We start from the raw sequence: 18,340 nt of genomic DNA on the forward strand, positions 1-18,340 counted from the left end.
AAAATGCATAACAATTAGGTACACAATAATAATTTCCAAAATACCTATAATCTATCAAATGTATCAAGCCTGATGTATCCTGGCACACATCAGACACAGTAGCATTTTTACTCTGAAAATGTGAAATGGGACAAAAATATCTCTCCTTATGTCTGACTTGGGCTGCATACAAACAACAAAAACACTTGCTATTGAGGAATTTTCCAAAGCTGTGTGGCTGAGATTCCACTGCAGATAGAGTATCAATGAATTTACGTTGGGTGCAATATTGGCTGCCTTAGATGTGGAAATCACAATGCCAAGAATGTGTTACTCCTTTTCTAATACCATGAATATGAGGAAACAAATAATGTAACAATTCCCTTTCCTTTTCTATTGTAATTATTTGTGCTGAACAAACATTGAATGTGTTTTCTTGCGCTGTGAAATTACCAAATATGAGATATTTCGCTCAGCAGACTGATAGCAAATGACTTTGAAAGCTTAAGGAGAAAATAGTTAGAGGGGATATTACTTGATGCTGCACAAAAAGCTTCAGCGCTCTTGAATAACGACTTCCTTTTAAAGTATGAAAAATCTCGCACATTGCCCACCTTGAAGAGTGTAAGGATTTTTGAGAGAAGGAGTTTGTGAAAATCTCTAGTGGGTGCTAACTCAACATAGTCTATTGATATCAATTGATTTGAATTTCAGGACAATGGGCAGCTGCTAATATATTAGGCAATTACCATAAGAGACTGGGGATGAATTTCTACCCCAAGAGCTCAGAAACTTTCTGGTATCAAAGCTTTGTTGCTACAACATCCAACAGCCATAATCTTAAGATTATATAAAACCGATTGCCCTGGTGAAGTGGACAGAGCTTTACCTCTACCCTGCCACATCAACTACTCCCAGCTCTGTCTGAGCCAGAAATAGTTGATGTGGTGGTGTCGAGCTTTTTATTTTATTACATTTTGTTACCCTTTATATACTTCAAGAGACCTTTAAAAAACAACTCCATATCTCAACTAATTCATTCTACATCTAACCCAAGAGTGCTTAATAGTAGCATGTAGAGGGAGTTATAGTGTTTGTCTAATGTGTGATATCTGTGCTTGGGATTGATGTTGTCCAGCTGTTAAAAGCACAAAGGTCTTCTGTTCCTGACATTCATTTTCCCTCACCATAATGAAATCAAATTACTGTGGGATATAATGCAAATCCAGTCTGCAAACAACCCAAGATTTAGCCAGTTGTCGGCAGACTGCTGAAGTGTACAAGATAAAGGAATTCCAAAGTTTGCAGAAGAGTGATGGCAGCACTCCAGCACTGAGCAAGATATGGCACAATACCACCCAAGAGTTGAACAAACACCAAAAACCATTTGCCATTGGTTATAATTTTATAAAAATTCTCCACAAGTAGAGTTGGAAGATGTTAAACTAACATAAAGCACTTTGCTGTCTCCTGTTTATTAAGCTCAGTCTCTAACTCCAGCATTGAAAAAGATGGGTGCACTGAACTTTCAAAAGAGCACATAGGAAGTGACATGACAAAAAAATTGGATTTGAACAGTAAATTTAGTTAGACTTAAATCATTCCAGGAGCATTCATTTCCACTGCTTATTAATGTTCATAACTGTTATCAATCAAATTCCTAACATGGAATAGCCCATTCATTAATAATTAGTGGCCTAAAGGTGGCTTAGAGCATCACCTGCTGGTAATGTGAGTAGGGAGCAAGTACACATGCAATAAATGGAGAATCATGGGTTGGCCACAATTTCCTAACGTCCACCCAGCCAGTAAACTTCTGCACTGGGAGTGTATGAGGTTTAGAACATTACCTTTTGATATCCTGCTGGAGATTAAAATGACAATTTATAATAATGATCCTCAAAATAATGTTTAGCATCTTTCTCTGTTGGCATTAATTTAAAAAAAATAAATTATTTCTTATTCAGCAACTTCAAGCACAATCAGTGGGACCAACATTCTGTGAGGGGGTGAGCTCAGATCAAGTACCAGGATGTATCCACTCTTGCACTAACCTAACCATAGTTTGAGGAGTCTGGTGGAGGCCCCATAATCACAATGTGAACAATGAGTTCCCGCAGCAACTGTGTGTGGGTAGAGCCACACATAAGGTGGCTGACTTCCATAGCATGTGGCTTGAAGAGGAGAACACCCAATCCTCAGGGCCCTACTAACCTTCCCCCTTGAGCTTTTTGTGAGAAAACCTAAATATGTTAAACATACAGAGATCCATGGCAAATGGTGAACCACACAACCAGCTATTGAGGGCTTGGATCACCTGCCACACTCGGGTACCAGAAGGCCTTAGTGTGGGGGAATTGACAAGCACTAACCCTGTCCCCTCTTTCATCAGTAGCATTTCTTGAGCTGGATGGAAGCTCTGTCCTCACAAGGGCAGAATCCACTGAATTCTGGTCTCACCCTTCCTCCACAATCCCACTGCAGTTCCAACTGGAGTACACTGAAGAGGGCAATGGGTTTCTACCCCAAACATCTCAAACTTTGTGCATGAAGTACATTTCTGTCTTTGTTAGGATGTAAAAGCTATCTAAAACCTTGGTTTTCCCAGCAGGGAATATTGCTGCATAAAATTTCTTTCTATTTTTGTTGCATGTGAATCACATCCTGCCCTCCTCCACTGTCCTTTTATTTCAATTAGATTTGGCAATCATCTCTTTCCAGAATTCAGTGGTATACTTGGAATTTCCATGAGTGGGTTTCCCTGGTTAGCCACCACATCCCACAACTTGGATGGAAGGTTGGGAATAATCCTGGCAAATTTGTTTTGTCCATTTTCTGCTCATACTGATTTAATATTGGTACTGTTAAAGGCTCCTTCCAGCCGATGCAAGGGCTCATAGCTGCAGCTGATGCAGGCACAAGCCACCTATGCTGTATAGCCATTTTCTTCCAAGATTGTGATAGTCTATGATTCCTTTCTGAAACTTTTACTTTCTCACAATGAAAACTTCTTCACTGTCTTCTAGGATTAATGGTAATCCAGTTTTAATCATATTTTTTGAATGGGCCATTTGGAAATTTTCTAAAATATAACCTGGACAATAGAATCAACTTTTTTTTAGAAAAGTTAGAGTCTGTTTATTTTTAAGGCTAATAAGATGCTTAATTTATCTTCATTATTAATAAGCAATGTTCAGAACTCAAGCCATGATTTCAAAACTAACCCACTTCTATCCTATCCGCTGTCTGAAGTGGGGCTTGGATAAAAAGAGATTTGTCATCTGCTGGTGCTTGCATTAGTCAAAATTTAACGTTAATAAAAATGAACATGCCTTATTTGCATTTAGTTCTAACAGCCTATGCCTGCCTCTGCGGCCACTTGGGGCCTTTGTACGTATGGAGGAAAATGTGGGAAAAGAGAGCTAGGGAAGGAAACTGTCTTTTGTATTATTACTTTTTTAAAATTAATCAACTCAATGTACAGCTTTTAAAAAATTATATAAATAAATCTTTTTTTCCAATGCATTATGATCTCAAATGCTTACTTTTCATTCAACCTTCTTCTGCTATTAGTGGATTTTCCCCAGACAGAAGGCATCATTATTGCCACTGCTATGAAAGTGTTGGCTTTTTGTAACTTACAAGCAACCACACAGCAGGCAATAATCACATACTTGCAGGATTGTTTTGGAATAATGGTATTTGGACATCAAAGTTAAAGCTGACATTAGGCCTACTCTCTACAATACTCTACTAATGCAATACTTTAAAAAGCTATGCCATAGGCTGCTTCTGATTCCTTTGCAGAATACGAATGCTTTCTCATCTATTGTATGTGTTGTTATGTGCAGAAACCTAATTGGGGAGATACTTAAAATGCAACTTTTCATTCAGGATGTGGGCTGAATATATATATATATATATATATAGGTAAATGTTAGTTGTTGTCTCAAACTGGAGCAAGGTTTTTTGAGGATTCATAATGCAATGAAGGATTATTTAATTTAATTCAAGGAAAGTTGACAAAATAACTGATGTGACAGCCACCATTAGTATTTCCACAAGAATGCAGAAGGAATTTAATAGCAGTATTTCTTAACTGTGCAGGGATTTGATGTAATGAATGCAGGACAATTGTGTCCTCTGGTTGAAGAGTTGAATATCAATTTAAAGTTGTCATGAAGGGAGAGATTAGAGAAGATTTCTTTATTCATCAAATTGGATTATGCTGATGGTTTGACAATTGTTTCACAGAGAGACAACAGCTCTGTCAGGGCTGACCCATCCCTGTATCCGTTCACTGCCGTGTGGAAGTACAGAACATCCTGGAGTTCAAGTACAGGTGCAGCCAGTGTGATGGCATCAAGTTTCACAATATACCTTCAGCAAATGCTTGGCTACATCTCAACACATGTAGACATTAGTTTTATCGACAAGGTGAAGTTAATGGAAGGATCACCCTTAAGAGAAGAGATGGCATTTTCACAAAACAGCAGAAAAGCAAAGGATAAAATTCTGAGTCAAAGTTCCCAAAATTGTATCACTGGCAATTAATTGAATGCTATGTAAGCTCCAGTTAAGATAGTGATACAATTAAGATCCTATGGTCCCTTTTTTAACTTCAAATTACAAACAAAATAACAAAGTAGTTATCAAATCCCAACATGACTTCCACTGAATATGCATCCTAGTCACTTGACTGTCCGCAGGTCACAGAAGAGCTCAACTTCCGCAAGCTTCTATGCCTGGGAAATATGGGCACAAACATAACAACAGAAATCAGAAAGGCAATCAGAGCCAACAACCCCATTGTTGGTGTCTACCATGAAACTTGGCCAACAGTTGGTGGTGGACATCTCTTACACTTGATCTATCACATGTGCTTTTGGTGGCTAATCAAAAGAGACTGGCTAATCATCCAATGCTTGACATTGTATTACTCAACTTTTTTCTTCCCTCACCTGGAATCAGTCACCATATTTTTTTCTTATTTTTCTTTCTCTGACCTTGGCTCAGTTTTCTTTCCACTTTCATACATCAGCCTGAGCAACATGTTTTGATCATTTTGTTCTTTTTAACCCTTAACATGACCTGCTCAAATGCACAAATATCTCTTTAACATAAAAACAATAAAAATATATTTTAATAATAAAAAGATCTCTGCAGTATGTACAGACAGTACAAAAATATCTTGGTCACTGTACTGAGATGTTTATAAATTAAAGACAACATTCTACTATTGAACAGCTGAGTGTCATTGTAATTTAATATATTATGTCAGTATGCCTTAGTATATCACCTGCTACAACTGTTGTCTTTTCTATTTGTTTTTCCCCAACATGTTCTTCCCCTATGACTGGTTCTTCTTCTAATTCATTTTCCTCATCAAATTCCTCATCTTCATTCTCGCTGTCTGATTCAGTATAGAAGCTGATTGTAGCTTGCACAGGGAATGCTGTCAAAAGTTCCTGCCCTTCACTGTACAAATAGTCAAAGCATTTGTTCTTGGGCCACATCAACCTGTAGCAAAATTAAGAAAAGGTTAAATTTATCCCTGCTCCAAATATGCCATAAAAAATGCAAGTCTCTTGTTCTTACTTTATAATGGTTTAAAGAGTTGATAATCAGAGCAGAATTTTTAAATGGATTAGAAGGAAGAGGTTTTTCCTCCAAATTTCTAAATTTTGCAAAAATGGCATTGCTGTTGGAAAAGGTTGTTCATTCAATCATATGAAAAAATAGCAAGTTATTCCCCAGGATTTATTTTGTTCTTAAAATGATATAATGTCATCACACACAGTATTGCCAAAACAATCAATTCAGTTAACAATTTCATGCTTCCTATTAGTGTTTCAATTTATAAATTGTAAGGAAACGAAATAATAGTTAGAACTGCTATTCACAAGAACTTTTGATTATGTTTAAGTCATAAAGTTATACAGCACTGAAACAGGCCCCTCGGCCCAACTCGTCCCTGCCAACCAAGGTGCCTTCCTGAGTTAGTCCCATTTGCTTATGTTTGGCCCATATCCCTCTACACCTCATCCTATGCACGTCCCTGTCCAAATGTCTTTTTAACATTGTAATTGTACCTGCCTCTAACACTTCCTTTGGCAACTCCAGGTAACTTTTTGTTCCTTCACCCCTTTACTGTGAACAATTACAGTACTCACCTGGAACATCTAAGTATGCATTTTATAACAGTTTTCACTTTCTGTTGTGCTATATAAAAATGCCTCTTAACCCTGCTACTTTAACATTAGGCAGTGATACGACACACCCACAAATCTGAAAAACACATCCACTACTTCCTTGCCAACTACTATGTCATGGAGTTATTTACCATGGAAACCTGCTCTTTGGCCCATCAAGTCTGCACCAACCTTCACTCATTTACACTAATCCTTTTTTATTATTCTTCCCCCCATTCCCACGGATTACTCCCAAATTCTACCAACTCATCTACTGGGCAATTTACATTGACCAATTAACCAACCCACACATTTTTGGCATGTGGGAGGAAACCAGAGCACCTGGAGAAAACCCACATAGTCACAGGGAGAATGTGCAAACTCCTCACAGACAGCACTGGAGGTCAGGATTGAAACTGGATCACTGGAGCTGTGAGTCAGCAGCTCTATTAACTGCGCCGCTGTGCCACCCTCTGAAAACTAAACATAGATTTGTCAAACAGTTTTCCTTTTATAAAGACATGTTGATTCTTTCCAAGTGGAATTTCCATTTTCTTTTACTTTGTGTTCATTTGCTACCTGTAAAATAAAATATCTTAAGGACTTGTGTGTGGCCTTCATTTCACCAAGGGTTTCTGACCGCTTGTGGTAATGAAATGGAAAAAGTAATATGGGAGCACATGGAACAAACACACTGTGCAGTTCAGTCAAAGGGGATTATTGTAACTGCAGCCTTGAATTTTGCTGCTGTATTTTTGCATACAGACTGGTTTCCGACATAAATGCCAGATGATTGAACTACACATTGGACCGAGCAGCATTGCTATACCCAAGAGAATATTAAAAGCAGCTCTTAAAACTGCAACACTGAGATTGCCCTTACCTGACTGGATGAGTAAATAAGGAAGATAAGGTCTCTCCTATTGCCAAGTGGGGCTATTGAAAAAAATAATGCAGAAATATCTCAAAATCAATAAAAAATAAAAACCTGTTCCACATTCTACCTTATTTCATTGTAGAAAAATAAAAATAAAATGATAAGTCAATAAAATTACAAAGGAACAAAGTCAATTATTAAACCCAACAATATGTAGTTCAATAGTCCATTTAACATAATAAAACATTGCAATGCTTACATGGGCATTATCAAACAAAATTTAGCACTACCCCAAAAGCAAAATACTGCAAATGAAAATGCTGGAAATACTCAGCAGGTAAAGCAGCATCCATGGAGAGAGAAATGGGGAAGCACATTTTTAATTTCTAACTTCTCCCAGATCCTAAAATGTTAACTTCTCAACATTACAGATCTGCTGACTACTTCCAATATTTTCTATGTTTTTTATAGTAGCTCTGAGCCACATTAGGGAATATTAGGCATGATCAAAAGTTTAGTGAAAGAGTTAAGTTTTAAGAAGGTTCAAATGGAAAAAAGAAGGATGGAGAGGCAGAGAGGTTCTGGAAAGGCTTGATAACCAAAGATTGGAAACTGACAATGCATGAGAGGGCAAAAGAAGTGGAGCACTCAGTGAGAGTTATAGAGCTAGAATAGGTCACAGAGATAGAGAGGGGGGAGTAGAATCTAAGAACAAGAAAAAAATTAAAACACAGACATCATGTTACTTTATTAGTCATTATATTAATACTTACTACAATGGGGTCTCTTCATAAAAGAACCCTTTGGGGAATCTGAGTGCTTTTATTAAAAAATGATTACAGAAAGTCACTCCATGTTAACAAGGGAGAAGAACATTTTACATGAAAATATTCAAAATAGATATTGGACTTTAACCAGCCCACATTTCACCATGTTCTTCCACATTATGCTATTGGCAAAAATTAGGATCTTATTGCTTGAATTCACATGTGAACACACACACACACACACACACACACACACACACACACACACACATCTTTGTAAAATCTTACCAGCTGCATATGGGCTGCTATGTTCCCTACAACAGCAACTTTTTAAAGGTTACTTTATCGAGTGTGAGGCACTAGAGGACTACTTGAAGAAATGAAAATGGCATACAAGCCTTCCTTTAGAAAGATTTCCTAACTACATTGATGAATGCTCTGACAATGGCTTTTAGTTTATGTCACCAATTCCTAGATTCCCCCATCAGCAGAGCAAGTTTCTCTCTATCCATCCTGTCAAACCCCTTAATATCTTGAAATTTTCAATCAGCAGTCCACACTCATCTAAGTTCACCCATGGAAAATTACACTGTGAGACTGTTAAAGGGAAGTTGTGTATTTAAGTCTATTAAGGATGCAAATTAAACCAACAATTTACTTTAATACACAGCACAGAGGGAAAGAGGTTCTTTAAAATTTTCCAATTGGAACAAAAGGAAAGAACTGTGTTCCCAGGACTGAGTGTACCCAAAAAAAATCTGTATGAGTCCTAACATAAATATTTTTAGACTAATCTAATGGCAAAAGATCCCAGCTACAATCCATCCTTAGTGACCCAGTAAAGGAGTGGTTCTGCTTTATCCATTTTATATTCAAGAATGGTGTGTAACCATCAGTAGCCACAGGAAGAACCTCTTGGTGTTTGGACATTGTATTTAACTTGGTATTAAAATTATAATATCAGTGCGCCCTTCATTTATACACTTATCGAAAGTGCAAATATGCAGGATGGAGTTTCCAATGTGTGTACATGGAGGGCCTGCTACAAACTCTGGGGGCAGATGCAGGATAACGTTGAAAGATCAGTACAGCTGCCACGTTAGACACAACTGGAGAGGTTTGTCAGCCTCTCTTCAAAAATCTGGCAGGAGTTCAGAGTGTGAACTCTGCATTGTTCTCTGTCTCTGGCGTGACGCCCCTTTAGCCATCTGTTCCCCAATGTTAATCCCAGCACTTTATGGTCTCCAGTAGACATAGTTTGAAACACTTCAGCAAGGATCAGGACTGAAGGAATAAACACGGTCACTAAACAAAAATGTTTTGATACAATCCATCAACAGCGCAAAGAATGGGAAGCAGTGCACCAATGGGTTTTCATATTGGTGTCCAAGAATATCTGAGGTAGAACAGTTGATAAACACAGGATTACCACATTCATAAGACCGGCACAATAGAAATTGCCTAATTTTCAGTTCCATTTCTTTCAATGAGAACCTTATTCTGAAGACAGCAAGTCAAATACTTACACTCACCACCCCACATTTAGTCACTCTATCAAGCTCTCACAATAGTCTATCTCTGCTTTATCAAAACATAGGTCCTCATATAGGGACTTCAATGGAGCAGCCTACAGATGGATTACACAGTGAAATGTTTGGTGAATTTTCAGGCCTGCCTGACTCTGCAAAGTGTCTCGGAGCATATGAGAGTCAAACTCCAAATCTGAGAGGGTTTGCACGGAGCCTCTTCCATTCTTACTGGCGTGGAAGTGATTTTCAGTTTCATTTCAACACTTGCTGCCTCATCTGATGACAAAAGTTTCAAATTCTGTTGCAGCAGAAACAGAAACCATCCAATGGAGAGATGCAACACAGAAACACGCCCGTCAACCCATCGAGTCCTCATCAATCATCAACCACCCATTTTACACTAATCCTACATTAATCCCTTTTTTTTTTATTCTCCCCACACTTTCTTCAACTCCCCCCAGATTCTACCACTCACTTGCACACTAAGGGCAATTTACGTGGCCGATAAACCTACCATTGGGATGTGGGAGGAAACCAGACCCGGGATAAGCTCACATGGTCACAGGGATAATGTGCAAACTCCACACAGACAGTACCCAAGGTCAGGAATGAACCCAGTTTGCTGGCACTGTGAGGAAGTGAATCATCAGACTGATGGATCAGACTGATCAAGGTGCTTGCTTCGTCCTGAATGATGGCAGGGTTCTTGGGTGCCTAAATGGACTTAGGAATCAGGTGAAAGGTGATAAACCTTGAGCAGAGAGTCTCTGATGCAAAGTGAAAGATGGTGATAATCAGTTCCAGCACAGAGAAAGCAATGGTAGAACATCTGAGGACTGCTGCAATGTTCACTGCAGAGCAGAGTGTGCAGAAATCTACAGTTGCAGCTCAGCTTGTAGCATGTGATCTCCATTTCCTTGGAGAATTATTCAAATCCTAACAAACCTACATCACTGAAGATCCTGTTAAATAGCACAGATTGGGGGGAGTTCTTCCCATTGCTAAAAATCAGATTTCCAATGCATGACTGACATTTCACCCTGTATCAATTTATCAAGTCTGGTTCCAAATCAGCAACGCACAATGGCTGACAACACCATCTGCCTACTTCCCACCCTACCAGAGCGCAAGATATACATGGCACTCCACTATGCTAAAATGCCAAGTGGTATGAGATATGCTAAAAATATCTTCTCACAATTTACAATCAAAATTGAAAATAAATCTGAATCCAAAAGAACAAGAGAAACAGCACGACATATCCTAATTTGGTGCCCTGGGAGTGTCACACACAGAATAATGCTCAGGTACAGGAGAGTTACACATGGGATAATGGAAGGACACTCGCATAGTAACTTGGTTGCATAGTAATGTGTCTTAAGCACAATACAATGGAAAACTGAAGTTTTTGAAAGGAAAGCACAAAACATGGTAACTCTGCAAGAACAGTGAAACTCAATCTGGCACTTCAGATTGCTGTGCATGCCAGATGTTAGGTGTATTTCACAGCCTGCTAAACCATACCCTCAGGCTTTGCCAGCTGTCACAGCAGTTGAAGACTTTGAAAGTTTCTCAATGTTCCTAACATTCAAAAGCCATTAAAAATCAATGCCACAATTTAAAAAAACGTAAGCATTGTTAAAAGCTAAAATACAAATAAAAATATTGAAGCAAACTCAGTCCAAAAAATGTAATTTACCTTATACCTACCTTCCCTGCTTGCAGTACTTCCTTTCCATTGAAGAGAATGGGTTCACTGATGTCTATCTGGTGCATATTCATGAGGACAGACTCCCCGGGGTAACTGCTGGACAATTATAGCAAGTACATGCTCTGACATTAGACTCTATGTGGAAAATCACCGGCAAATTTGGAACTCTGTTTTGTGCACAAGTCCCAAGTATCTTGACCCTAATGAGAGATAAGTGCCAGCAGTTCAGCCAGTACCCTGCCTTTAGAAACACCTCACCAGGATCCATTTGTAGAGCTACAATGACTATTTCTTCCAGTACCTGTCCATAAATTATTATTACAAGATCACAAGACAAAGGAGCAGAAGTAGGCCATTCGGCCCATGGAGTCTGCCCCACCACTTCACCATGAGCTAAACCATTCTCCCATCCAGCCCCAATTCCCGGCCTTTTCCCCATATCCCTTGATACCCTGACTAATTAGATACCTATCAATCCCCCGCCTTAAACACCCCCAATGAGTGGGCCTCCACAGCTGTACGTGGCAACAAATTCCATAAATCTACGACCCTCTGGCTAAAGAAATTTCTCCGCATCTCTGTTCTAAATGGGTACCCTCTAATTCTAAGACTGTGACTTCTTGTCCTGGACTCACCCACCATGGGAAACAACTTAGCCACATTTATTCTGTCCAGTCCTTTTAACATTCGAAATGTTTCTATGAGGTCCCCTCTCATTCTTCTGTACTTCAATGAATACAGTCCAAGAGCCAACAAACTCTCCTCATATGTCAGCCCTTTCATTCCGGGAATCATCTTTGTAAATCTCCTCTGAACCCTCTCCAACATCAGTACATCCTTCCTAAGATAAGGGGCCCAGAACTGCACATAGTACTCCAAATGAGGTCTCACCAGTGCCCCATAGAGCCTCATCAACACATCCTTACTTTTATACGCTATTCCTCTTGAAATGAATACCAACATAGCATTCGCCTTCTTTACCGCCGACCCAACCTGGAGGTTAACCTTTAGGATATCCTGCACGAGGACCCCCAAGTCCCTTTGCACTTCCGAATTTTGAATTTTCTCCCCATCTAGATGATAATCTGCCTGTTTATTTCTTCTTCCAAAGTGTACAACCACACATTTTTCAACATTGTATTTAATCTGCCATTTTTTTGCCCATTATCCTAAACTGTCCAAGTCTCTCTGCAACCTTTCTGTTTCTTCAACACTTCCTGCTCCTCCACCTATCTTGGTGTCATCTGCAAATTTAGCCACAAAACCATTTATTCCATAATCTAAATCATCGATATACAGTGTAAAAAGAAGTGACCCCAACACCGACCCCTGCGGAACACCACTAGTAACCGGCAGCCAACCAGAACAGGATCCCTTTATTCCCACCCTTTGCTTTCTGCCTATCAGCCAATGCTCTACCCATTCTAATATTTTTCCGGTAATCCATGGGCACTCATCTTATTAAGCAGCCTCTTGTGCGGCACCTTATCGAAGGCCTTTTGAAAATCCAAATACACCACATCCACTGCTTCTCCCTTGTCCACCCTCCTTGAGATTACCTCAAAAAATTCCAATAGGTTGGTCAGGCAGGATCTTCCCTTAAGGAAACCATGCTGACTTGGACCCATCTCGTCATGCACCTCTAGGTATTCCATAACCTCATCCTTGAGGATTGACTCCAATAACTTTCAAACCTCCGATGTCAGACTAATAGGCCTATGATTTCCCTTTTGCTGCCTCGAGGGACAGCGGAACTACATTTGCAACCTTCCAGTCCTCCGGAACCATGCCAGAGTCTATTGATTCCTGGAAAATCATCTCCAATGCCTCCACAATCTCTAAAGCCACCTCCTTCAGAACCTGAGGGTGCACTTCATCTGGTCCAGGAGACTTATCTGTCCTTAGTCTATTCAGCTTCCCAAGCACCTTCTCTCTAGTAATCTTGACTGTACTCAATTCTATTCCCTGAGACCCCTGACTATCAGGTATAGTGCTGATGTCTTCCACAGTGAAGACTGATGCAAAATACTCATTTAGTTCCTCTGCCATCTCTTTGTTACCCATTATAATTTCTCCAGCATTGTTTTCAATCGGTCCTATATCTACCCGTGTCTCTCTTTTACTCTTCATATATTTAAAAAAACTCTTAGTATCCTTCTGTATGTTATTTGCCAATTTCCTTTCATAATTCATCTTTTCCTTCCTAATGACTTTCTTAGTTTCTTTCTGTAAGTTTTTAAAAGCTTCCCAGTCTTCTGTTTTCCCACTAATTTTTGCTTCCTTGTATGCCCTCCCTCTTGCTTTTATTTTAGCCTTAACCTCTCTTGTAAGCCACATTTGTGTCATTTTTCCATTCATAATTTTCTTCTTCCTTGGAATATACCTGTCCTGCACTTTCCTCATTTCTTGTAGAAATTTCATCCATTTCTGCTCTGCCGTCCCTCCATCTAGCTCACATTTCCAGTCAATCTGGGCCAGTTCCTCTCTCATGCCACTGTAATTTCCTTTGTTCCACTGAATATTGACACACCTGATATCAGCCTCTCCTTTTCAAATTTCAAACTGAACTCAATCATATCATGATCACTACTTCCTAAGGGTTCCTTTACCTTTAGTTTCCTAATCACTTCAGGTTCATTACACAGCACCCAATCCAAAACAGTCGATCCCCTGGTGGACTCATCAACAAGCTGCTCCAAAAAGCCATCCTGTAGGCATTCCACAAACTCTCTCTCCTCAGATCCAGTACCTTCCTAACTTTCCTAATCCACTTTCATGTTAAAATCCCCCATAATTATCTTGACATTGTCTCTCTGACATGCCTTTTCTATTTCCAGCTGTAACTTGTAGTCCACATCCCAGCTGCTATTTGGGGGCCTGTATATAACTGCTATTAGGGTCCTTTTACCCTTGCCATTTCTTAACTCAACCCATAACGATTCTACCTCTTCTGATCCTATGACCCTTCTAGTGATTTAATATTGTTGCTTACCATCAGGGCCACGCCACCCCCTCTACCTACCCGCCTATCTTTCCTATACACTGTGTACCCTTGGACATTCAGCTCCCAATCACATTCATCATTAAACCATGACTAGGTGATGGCCACAACATCATATCTTTTAATCTGTAGCTGTAGCTTAACTCAAGTGCCAGAGCCCGTCTATGCAATTCCCACTGCTGACAGCACCTCTGTAGATATATAATTACTGCACCCTTCAGTATTCCAATTAGTATTACAATTCCCATTCTTGCCAACCTCAGTCCATGGAGTTAGAATTTACATCTTTGTCAGGATGTCTGTAGAGTTAGAGTTCCAACTCCTGTCAAGACCTGTTTATAGAGTTGCCGTTGCAACCCCTGCCAGGTCCTGTCTGTTGATTCACAATTCCCACTCCTGTCGGGACCTTTCTGTAGAGTTACAATTCCCACTCCTACCAGGATCTTTCTGCACAGTTACAACTCCCACTCCTGCCCAGAAAAGATGTCAACATTATTGGTTGAGACTCTTCATCATGAGTCCTGATGAAAGGTCTCAACCTATAACGTTGACTGTTTATTTCCCTCCATAGATACTGCCTGACCTGCTGAGTTCCTCCAGCATTTTGTGTGTCTTGCTCCAGATTCCAGCATCTGCAGAATCTCTAGTGTTTCCAGAAAAGATGTGTAGTTTCCACAGTTCTTAAGGCATAATGCACTAATCGTAGAGTTATAGCATGGTTATAGCACAGAATGAGGTTATTCAGCCTATCGTGTTCATGCCGGCTCACTACCAAAAGAACTCTAATTCCACCCACTGGTTCTTCCTCCATGGCCTGACAAACTTTTCTCCACCATATTCAATTCCCTGTTGAAGGCTACAATGGAAGCTACAGGGAGTGAATGTTAAATTCCAATTGCACATTGTGCAAATACATTCATTTTTCATGCTTTGAAACAAAATAAATATTTATTCCCATTCAGCGAACGAAATAATCACTTACTGAGTTTTGACTTCTGCACCTCTGCCTCTCTAAGTCTCTGGATGTCATTATCCAGGGTCTCCAGGGAGGTGAATAACTGTAAGAAAGTTAAAGGAAGGACTGGCGTTAAAAGCAAATGGATGAGTAAAAACAGATGGTTCAGCTCACTGTCTCCACTATCACAGGATCAAAGCAGCAGAGTGAGGAAATCTCGCCTTCATAGCACAGAGATGTTCTATATGTTTTGAATGGCATTTCCCAAGGAGAATTACAAAGGCACAGTATGGGAAAAGCCACATTCTTGCAAGCATAGGATCTATGAATATTTGAATTAAGAATAAAGTTTTACTCAGAAAGAACTCCATCACTCACTTAGTTTTACCTTAGGTTCTGTTCCCACTTCACATGCTCCATCAAACACTGAACGAAATAGTAGCCAGACTCAGTAATATTAATGTTCAGTTCCTGAAGAAAGGTTACATTAACTGAAATGTAACATTAACTCTGTTCGTCTTTTTGCAGATGCTGTAGATTTAATGAGTATTTCCAACTTTTTCTATTTTTATTTCAAATTTCCAGCATCTATAATATTTTGTTCTTATAACATCAATGTTAGCTTCAGACTTGTATCTACTGCAGTAGATATGATAGGTGCCTATTCTGCTTTTGTGCATTTCTTCTGGTCAGTTAATGCGAATGGAAATAAAGTCAGTAATCAGTAAATTGGGCTGTTGATTTTACACCACTGCACAAAGTTAAAATCTGCCCCCAATGTACTTTAAACTGTCATTTTAAGAATTTGTGATGCTGAAAATAAACTTTGTAATAATATCCTTTGAACAAAATTTCAGATTCTTCTCCTGATCTGGTTCAGGTTTCACAGACCAGAAAGCTCCCATATACTCAAATGTTCATTAGCATGGCAAATCGTATGGCCAATCTAACTTTTCCTGGGAAGAAATACCTGTCAGGATATGAATTATTGATCATTATCCAACAACCACAACTGGATGTTGGGTAAAGACAGATTCAGGCACAGGTGTGATTCCCACCGTGGTCAAATAGTCTGCTACCAATTGTTGTTTAGGCTTACACATTAAGTGAGTTGGAAATAAATATTAGAGTGGAACCAAAACTGTGAAGCACACCCCAACAAGGAATCAATGACTTCAAAAAGAAAGAGAAAATTAGATTTGACAAAGCAACAATAGCATTTCAAAAATATAGTTTGCATTGGTTGAAGAACATTGTTAGAAATAAAAGGAGCAATAAACTTAAGAAAATTGAAACAGAATGGCCATAGTTAAAGTAAACCAGTCAAATATAATCAATTACATAATCTTTCTGATCATTGTAATTTGCTTTATAATTAAGCTCCATTCTTAGCTGATATTTAACGAAAATTAGTTAATGAAAATGAAATGTGGTTCCAACATTTCTCCCAAAGACCTTGCTCTCTAGAGAACGTAAGTGCAATTTACCTGGCTTCGTTTTCACAAATCGGTTTGGTTTCAGTGAGTGTGAGGTCCTGCACTGGATAGTAGCAGATGTTCTGGACAAACAACAGAGCCACTTCCATAACTGCAAGCAGATCCTGTCAAAATCTGAACAAATTCTCAACTTTTCAACAAGAGAAAGTTTACTGCAAGCCTCTCTGAACCCTTTCTCTCTGCTAGCAAATCTTTGACTACTTCGGATTCTGTGAGCTACAGAACTGGAATTTTATAACTTCTTTGAAAAAGGAGTTCATGAATAATTCCTGTTGCGTACTGGCATCCCTGGGGATTCAGTGTGAAATTTAGCACAGTTGAATAAACAGGAGCCCAGTAAGCAGAGAAAGGCTTTCAGAAGGGGAGGTGATAAAGAAAATTTGAAGAGGAAAGTTTAGGCACCATTTGTGACAAAACCCCAGGCTTTAGGGCAGGGCTGTTAAATACAATTAATTAGGGCATTAGGGGCCTATTTGCTGTTTAAAGGGAGGGGTGAGAGAGGTGGAAATTCAAATAATCTCTTGTTACTGCAGGCAAATCCAGGATCAAAATGTAAAGAGGGACACCTAGGCTTCTTCCTCCTCTTAACTATTTCCCCAGAGCTGAGGATGACTTGCTCCTTTCATTCCTTTGCGTTCTGAGGTGACTGATGAGCGATTTGTGGGATGCACCAATTCTGCCACAAGTGGCTCAGGAGGTGCTTGACAGAGGGAGTGGGTACAAATAAACATAAAGGGATAGGAAGAAGTATAGACCAGCTTCTATTGTTTTCTCTGTTATTCAATAAGATCATGGCAATCTTTTAGTTCAGTACTGCTTTCCTGAATCAACCCCCATATCCTTGATTCATTATCTAAAAACCTATTAATCTCTGATTGAGAAGTATAGTTTGGGAAGTGGTCTGTCCATCTGCTTTTGCACAGGACTTTTTGTGTTCTGATGAACGGACTCAAAGGTCTCACTCCATCCCAAATACTCCTTCTTCACTTTAAACAGTCATGAGCCAGGGATTTCCACAAGTTGATGTGGATTTTAAGGAAATCCTTGAATAAGATAGAATCTTGTAGAATTCTCATAATGCAATGTGGTTGCTAGGATTCACTCCTGCTGCATCCACCTCCTAAAAGCATTTATTGTGATCAATATTATAAAATCATCATGTTATAACCAAGATTAATAATGATGTTGAGGCCTTCTGAGATATATTCCTCCTTTAAACTCCAATTAATGACCTTTTAATGCATAGGTGGTCCATAATGCCTTCAAGCATCGGTTTCACCACAATGCTAGCTTGGCACATATCAGTAATCCTGGTGATAAAGCCTAAATTAGACTAGTAGTCTCATTTTTTGCTGACTCACAGATCAAAGAGGGATAGGGAAAAGCTGAGGCTGGGAGTATTATTTGTCTTAATTTTGTTTTGCTAATAATTAATTGAACACTACAAATTTACATAAAGTTACAGAATTTAGTTTTCCTGATCTCTCTCATCTAGGTTTACCATGGCTGGGAACATTATTTTATTGAGCTGTCCCATTCTGATAAATACAGTTCAATGGGAACATGACACAAAGTGACCTTCCATTATCCATGAAATAAACAAGACCCTGCACCCAGCAATAAGCAGGGACTTTGTTCAACCCTGTAATGTCCTTTGAATTATAAAACATAAGAAATAGGAGTGGGAGCTGGTCATTCAGTGCTTCAACAACTTAACTCCAAAAAAAGAGACAGGATAATATTCAGAATGAAAAGAGCCCCTTGTAGTGGCTGCTACCGCGATGTGAAAAAACAAGACACTAGTCAAAGGGTTTCAGAACAAGAACTGGTTTAT

The 18,340-nt window shown here is 39.2% G+C and overlaps 1 protein-coding gene across 1 annotated transcript; it reads right to left on the reverse strand.

Annotated features, from left to right (window-relative positions):
* Nucleotides 1-5,243: 5,243 nt before the first annotated feature.
* LOC127573797 (protein ripply2-like) lies at nucleotides 5,244-16,663 on the reverse strand. Its single transcript, XM_052022303.1, has 4 exons — nucleotides 16,498-16,663; nucleotides 15,038-15,113; nucleotides 7,054-7,106; nucleotides 5,244-5,499 (listed from the first exon to the last, which is right to left on the reverse strand). Exons 1-4 carry the CDS (start codon nucleotides 16,593-16,595, stop codon nucleotides 5,244-5,246), a joined length of 483 nt encoding a protein of 160 aa, XP_051878263.1. The 5' UTR covers nucleotides 16,596-16,663.
* Between the last annotated feature and the right edge of the window lie 1,677 nt (nucleotides 16,664-18,340).

This window comes from Pristis pectinata, chromosome 8 (genome assembly GCF_009764475.1).
Source record: "Pristis pectinata isolate sPriPec2 chromosome 8, sPriPec2.1.pri, whole genome shotgun sequence".
NCBI classification, from domain to species: domain Eukaryota; kingdom Metazoa; phylum Chordata; class Chondrichthyes; order Rhinopristiformes; family Pristidae; genus Pristis; species Pristis pectinata.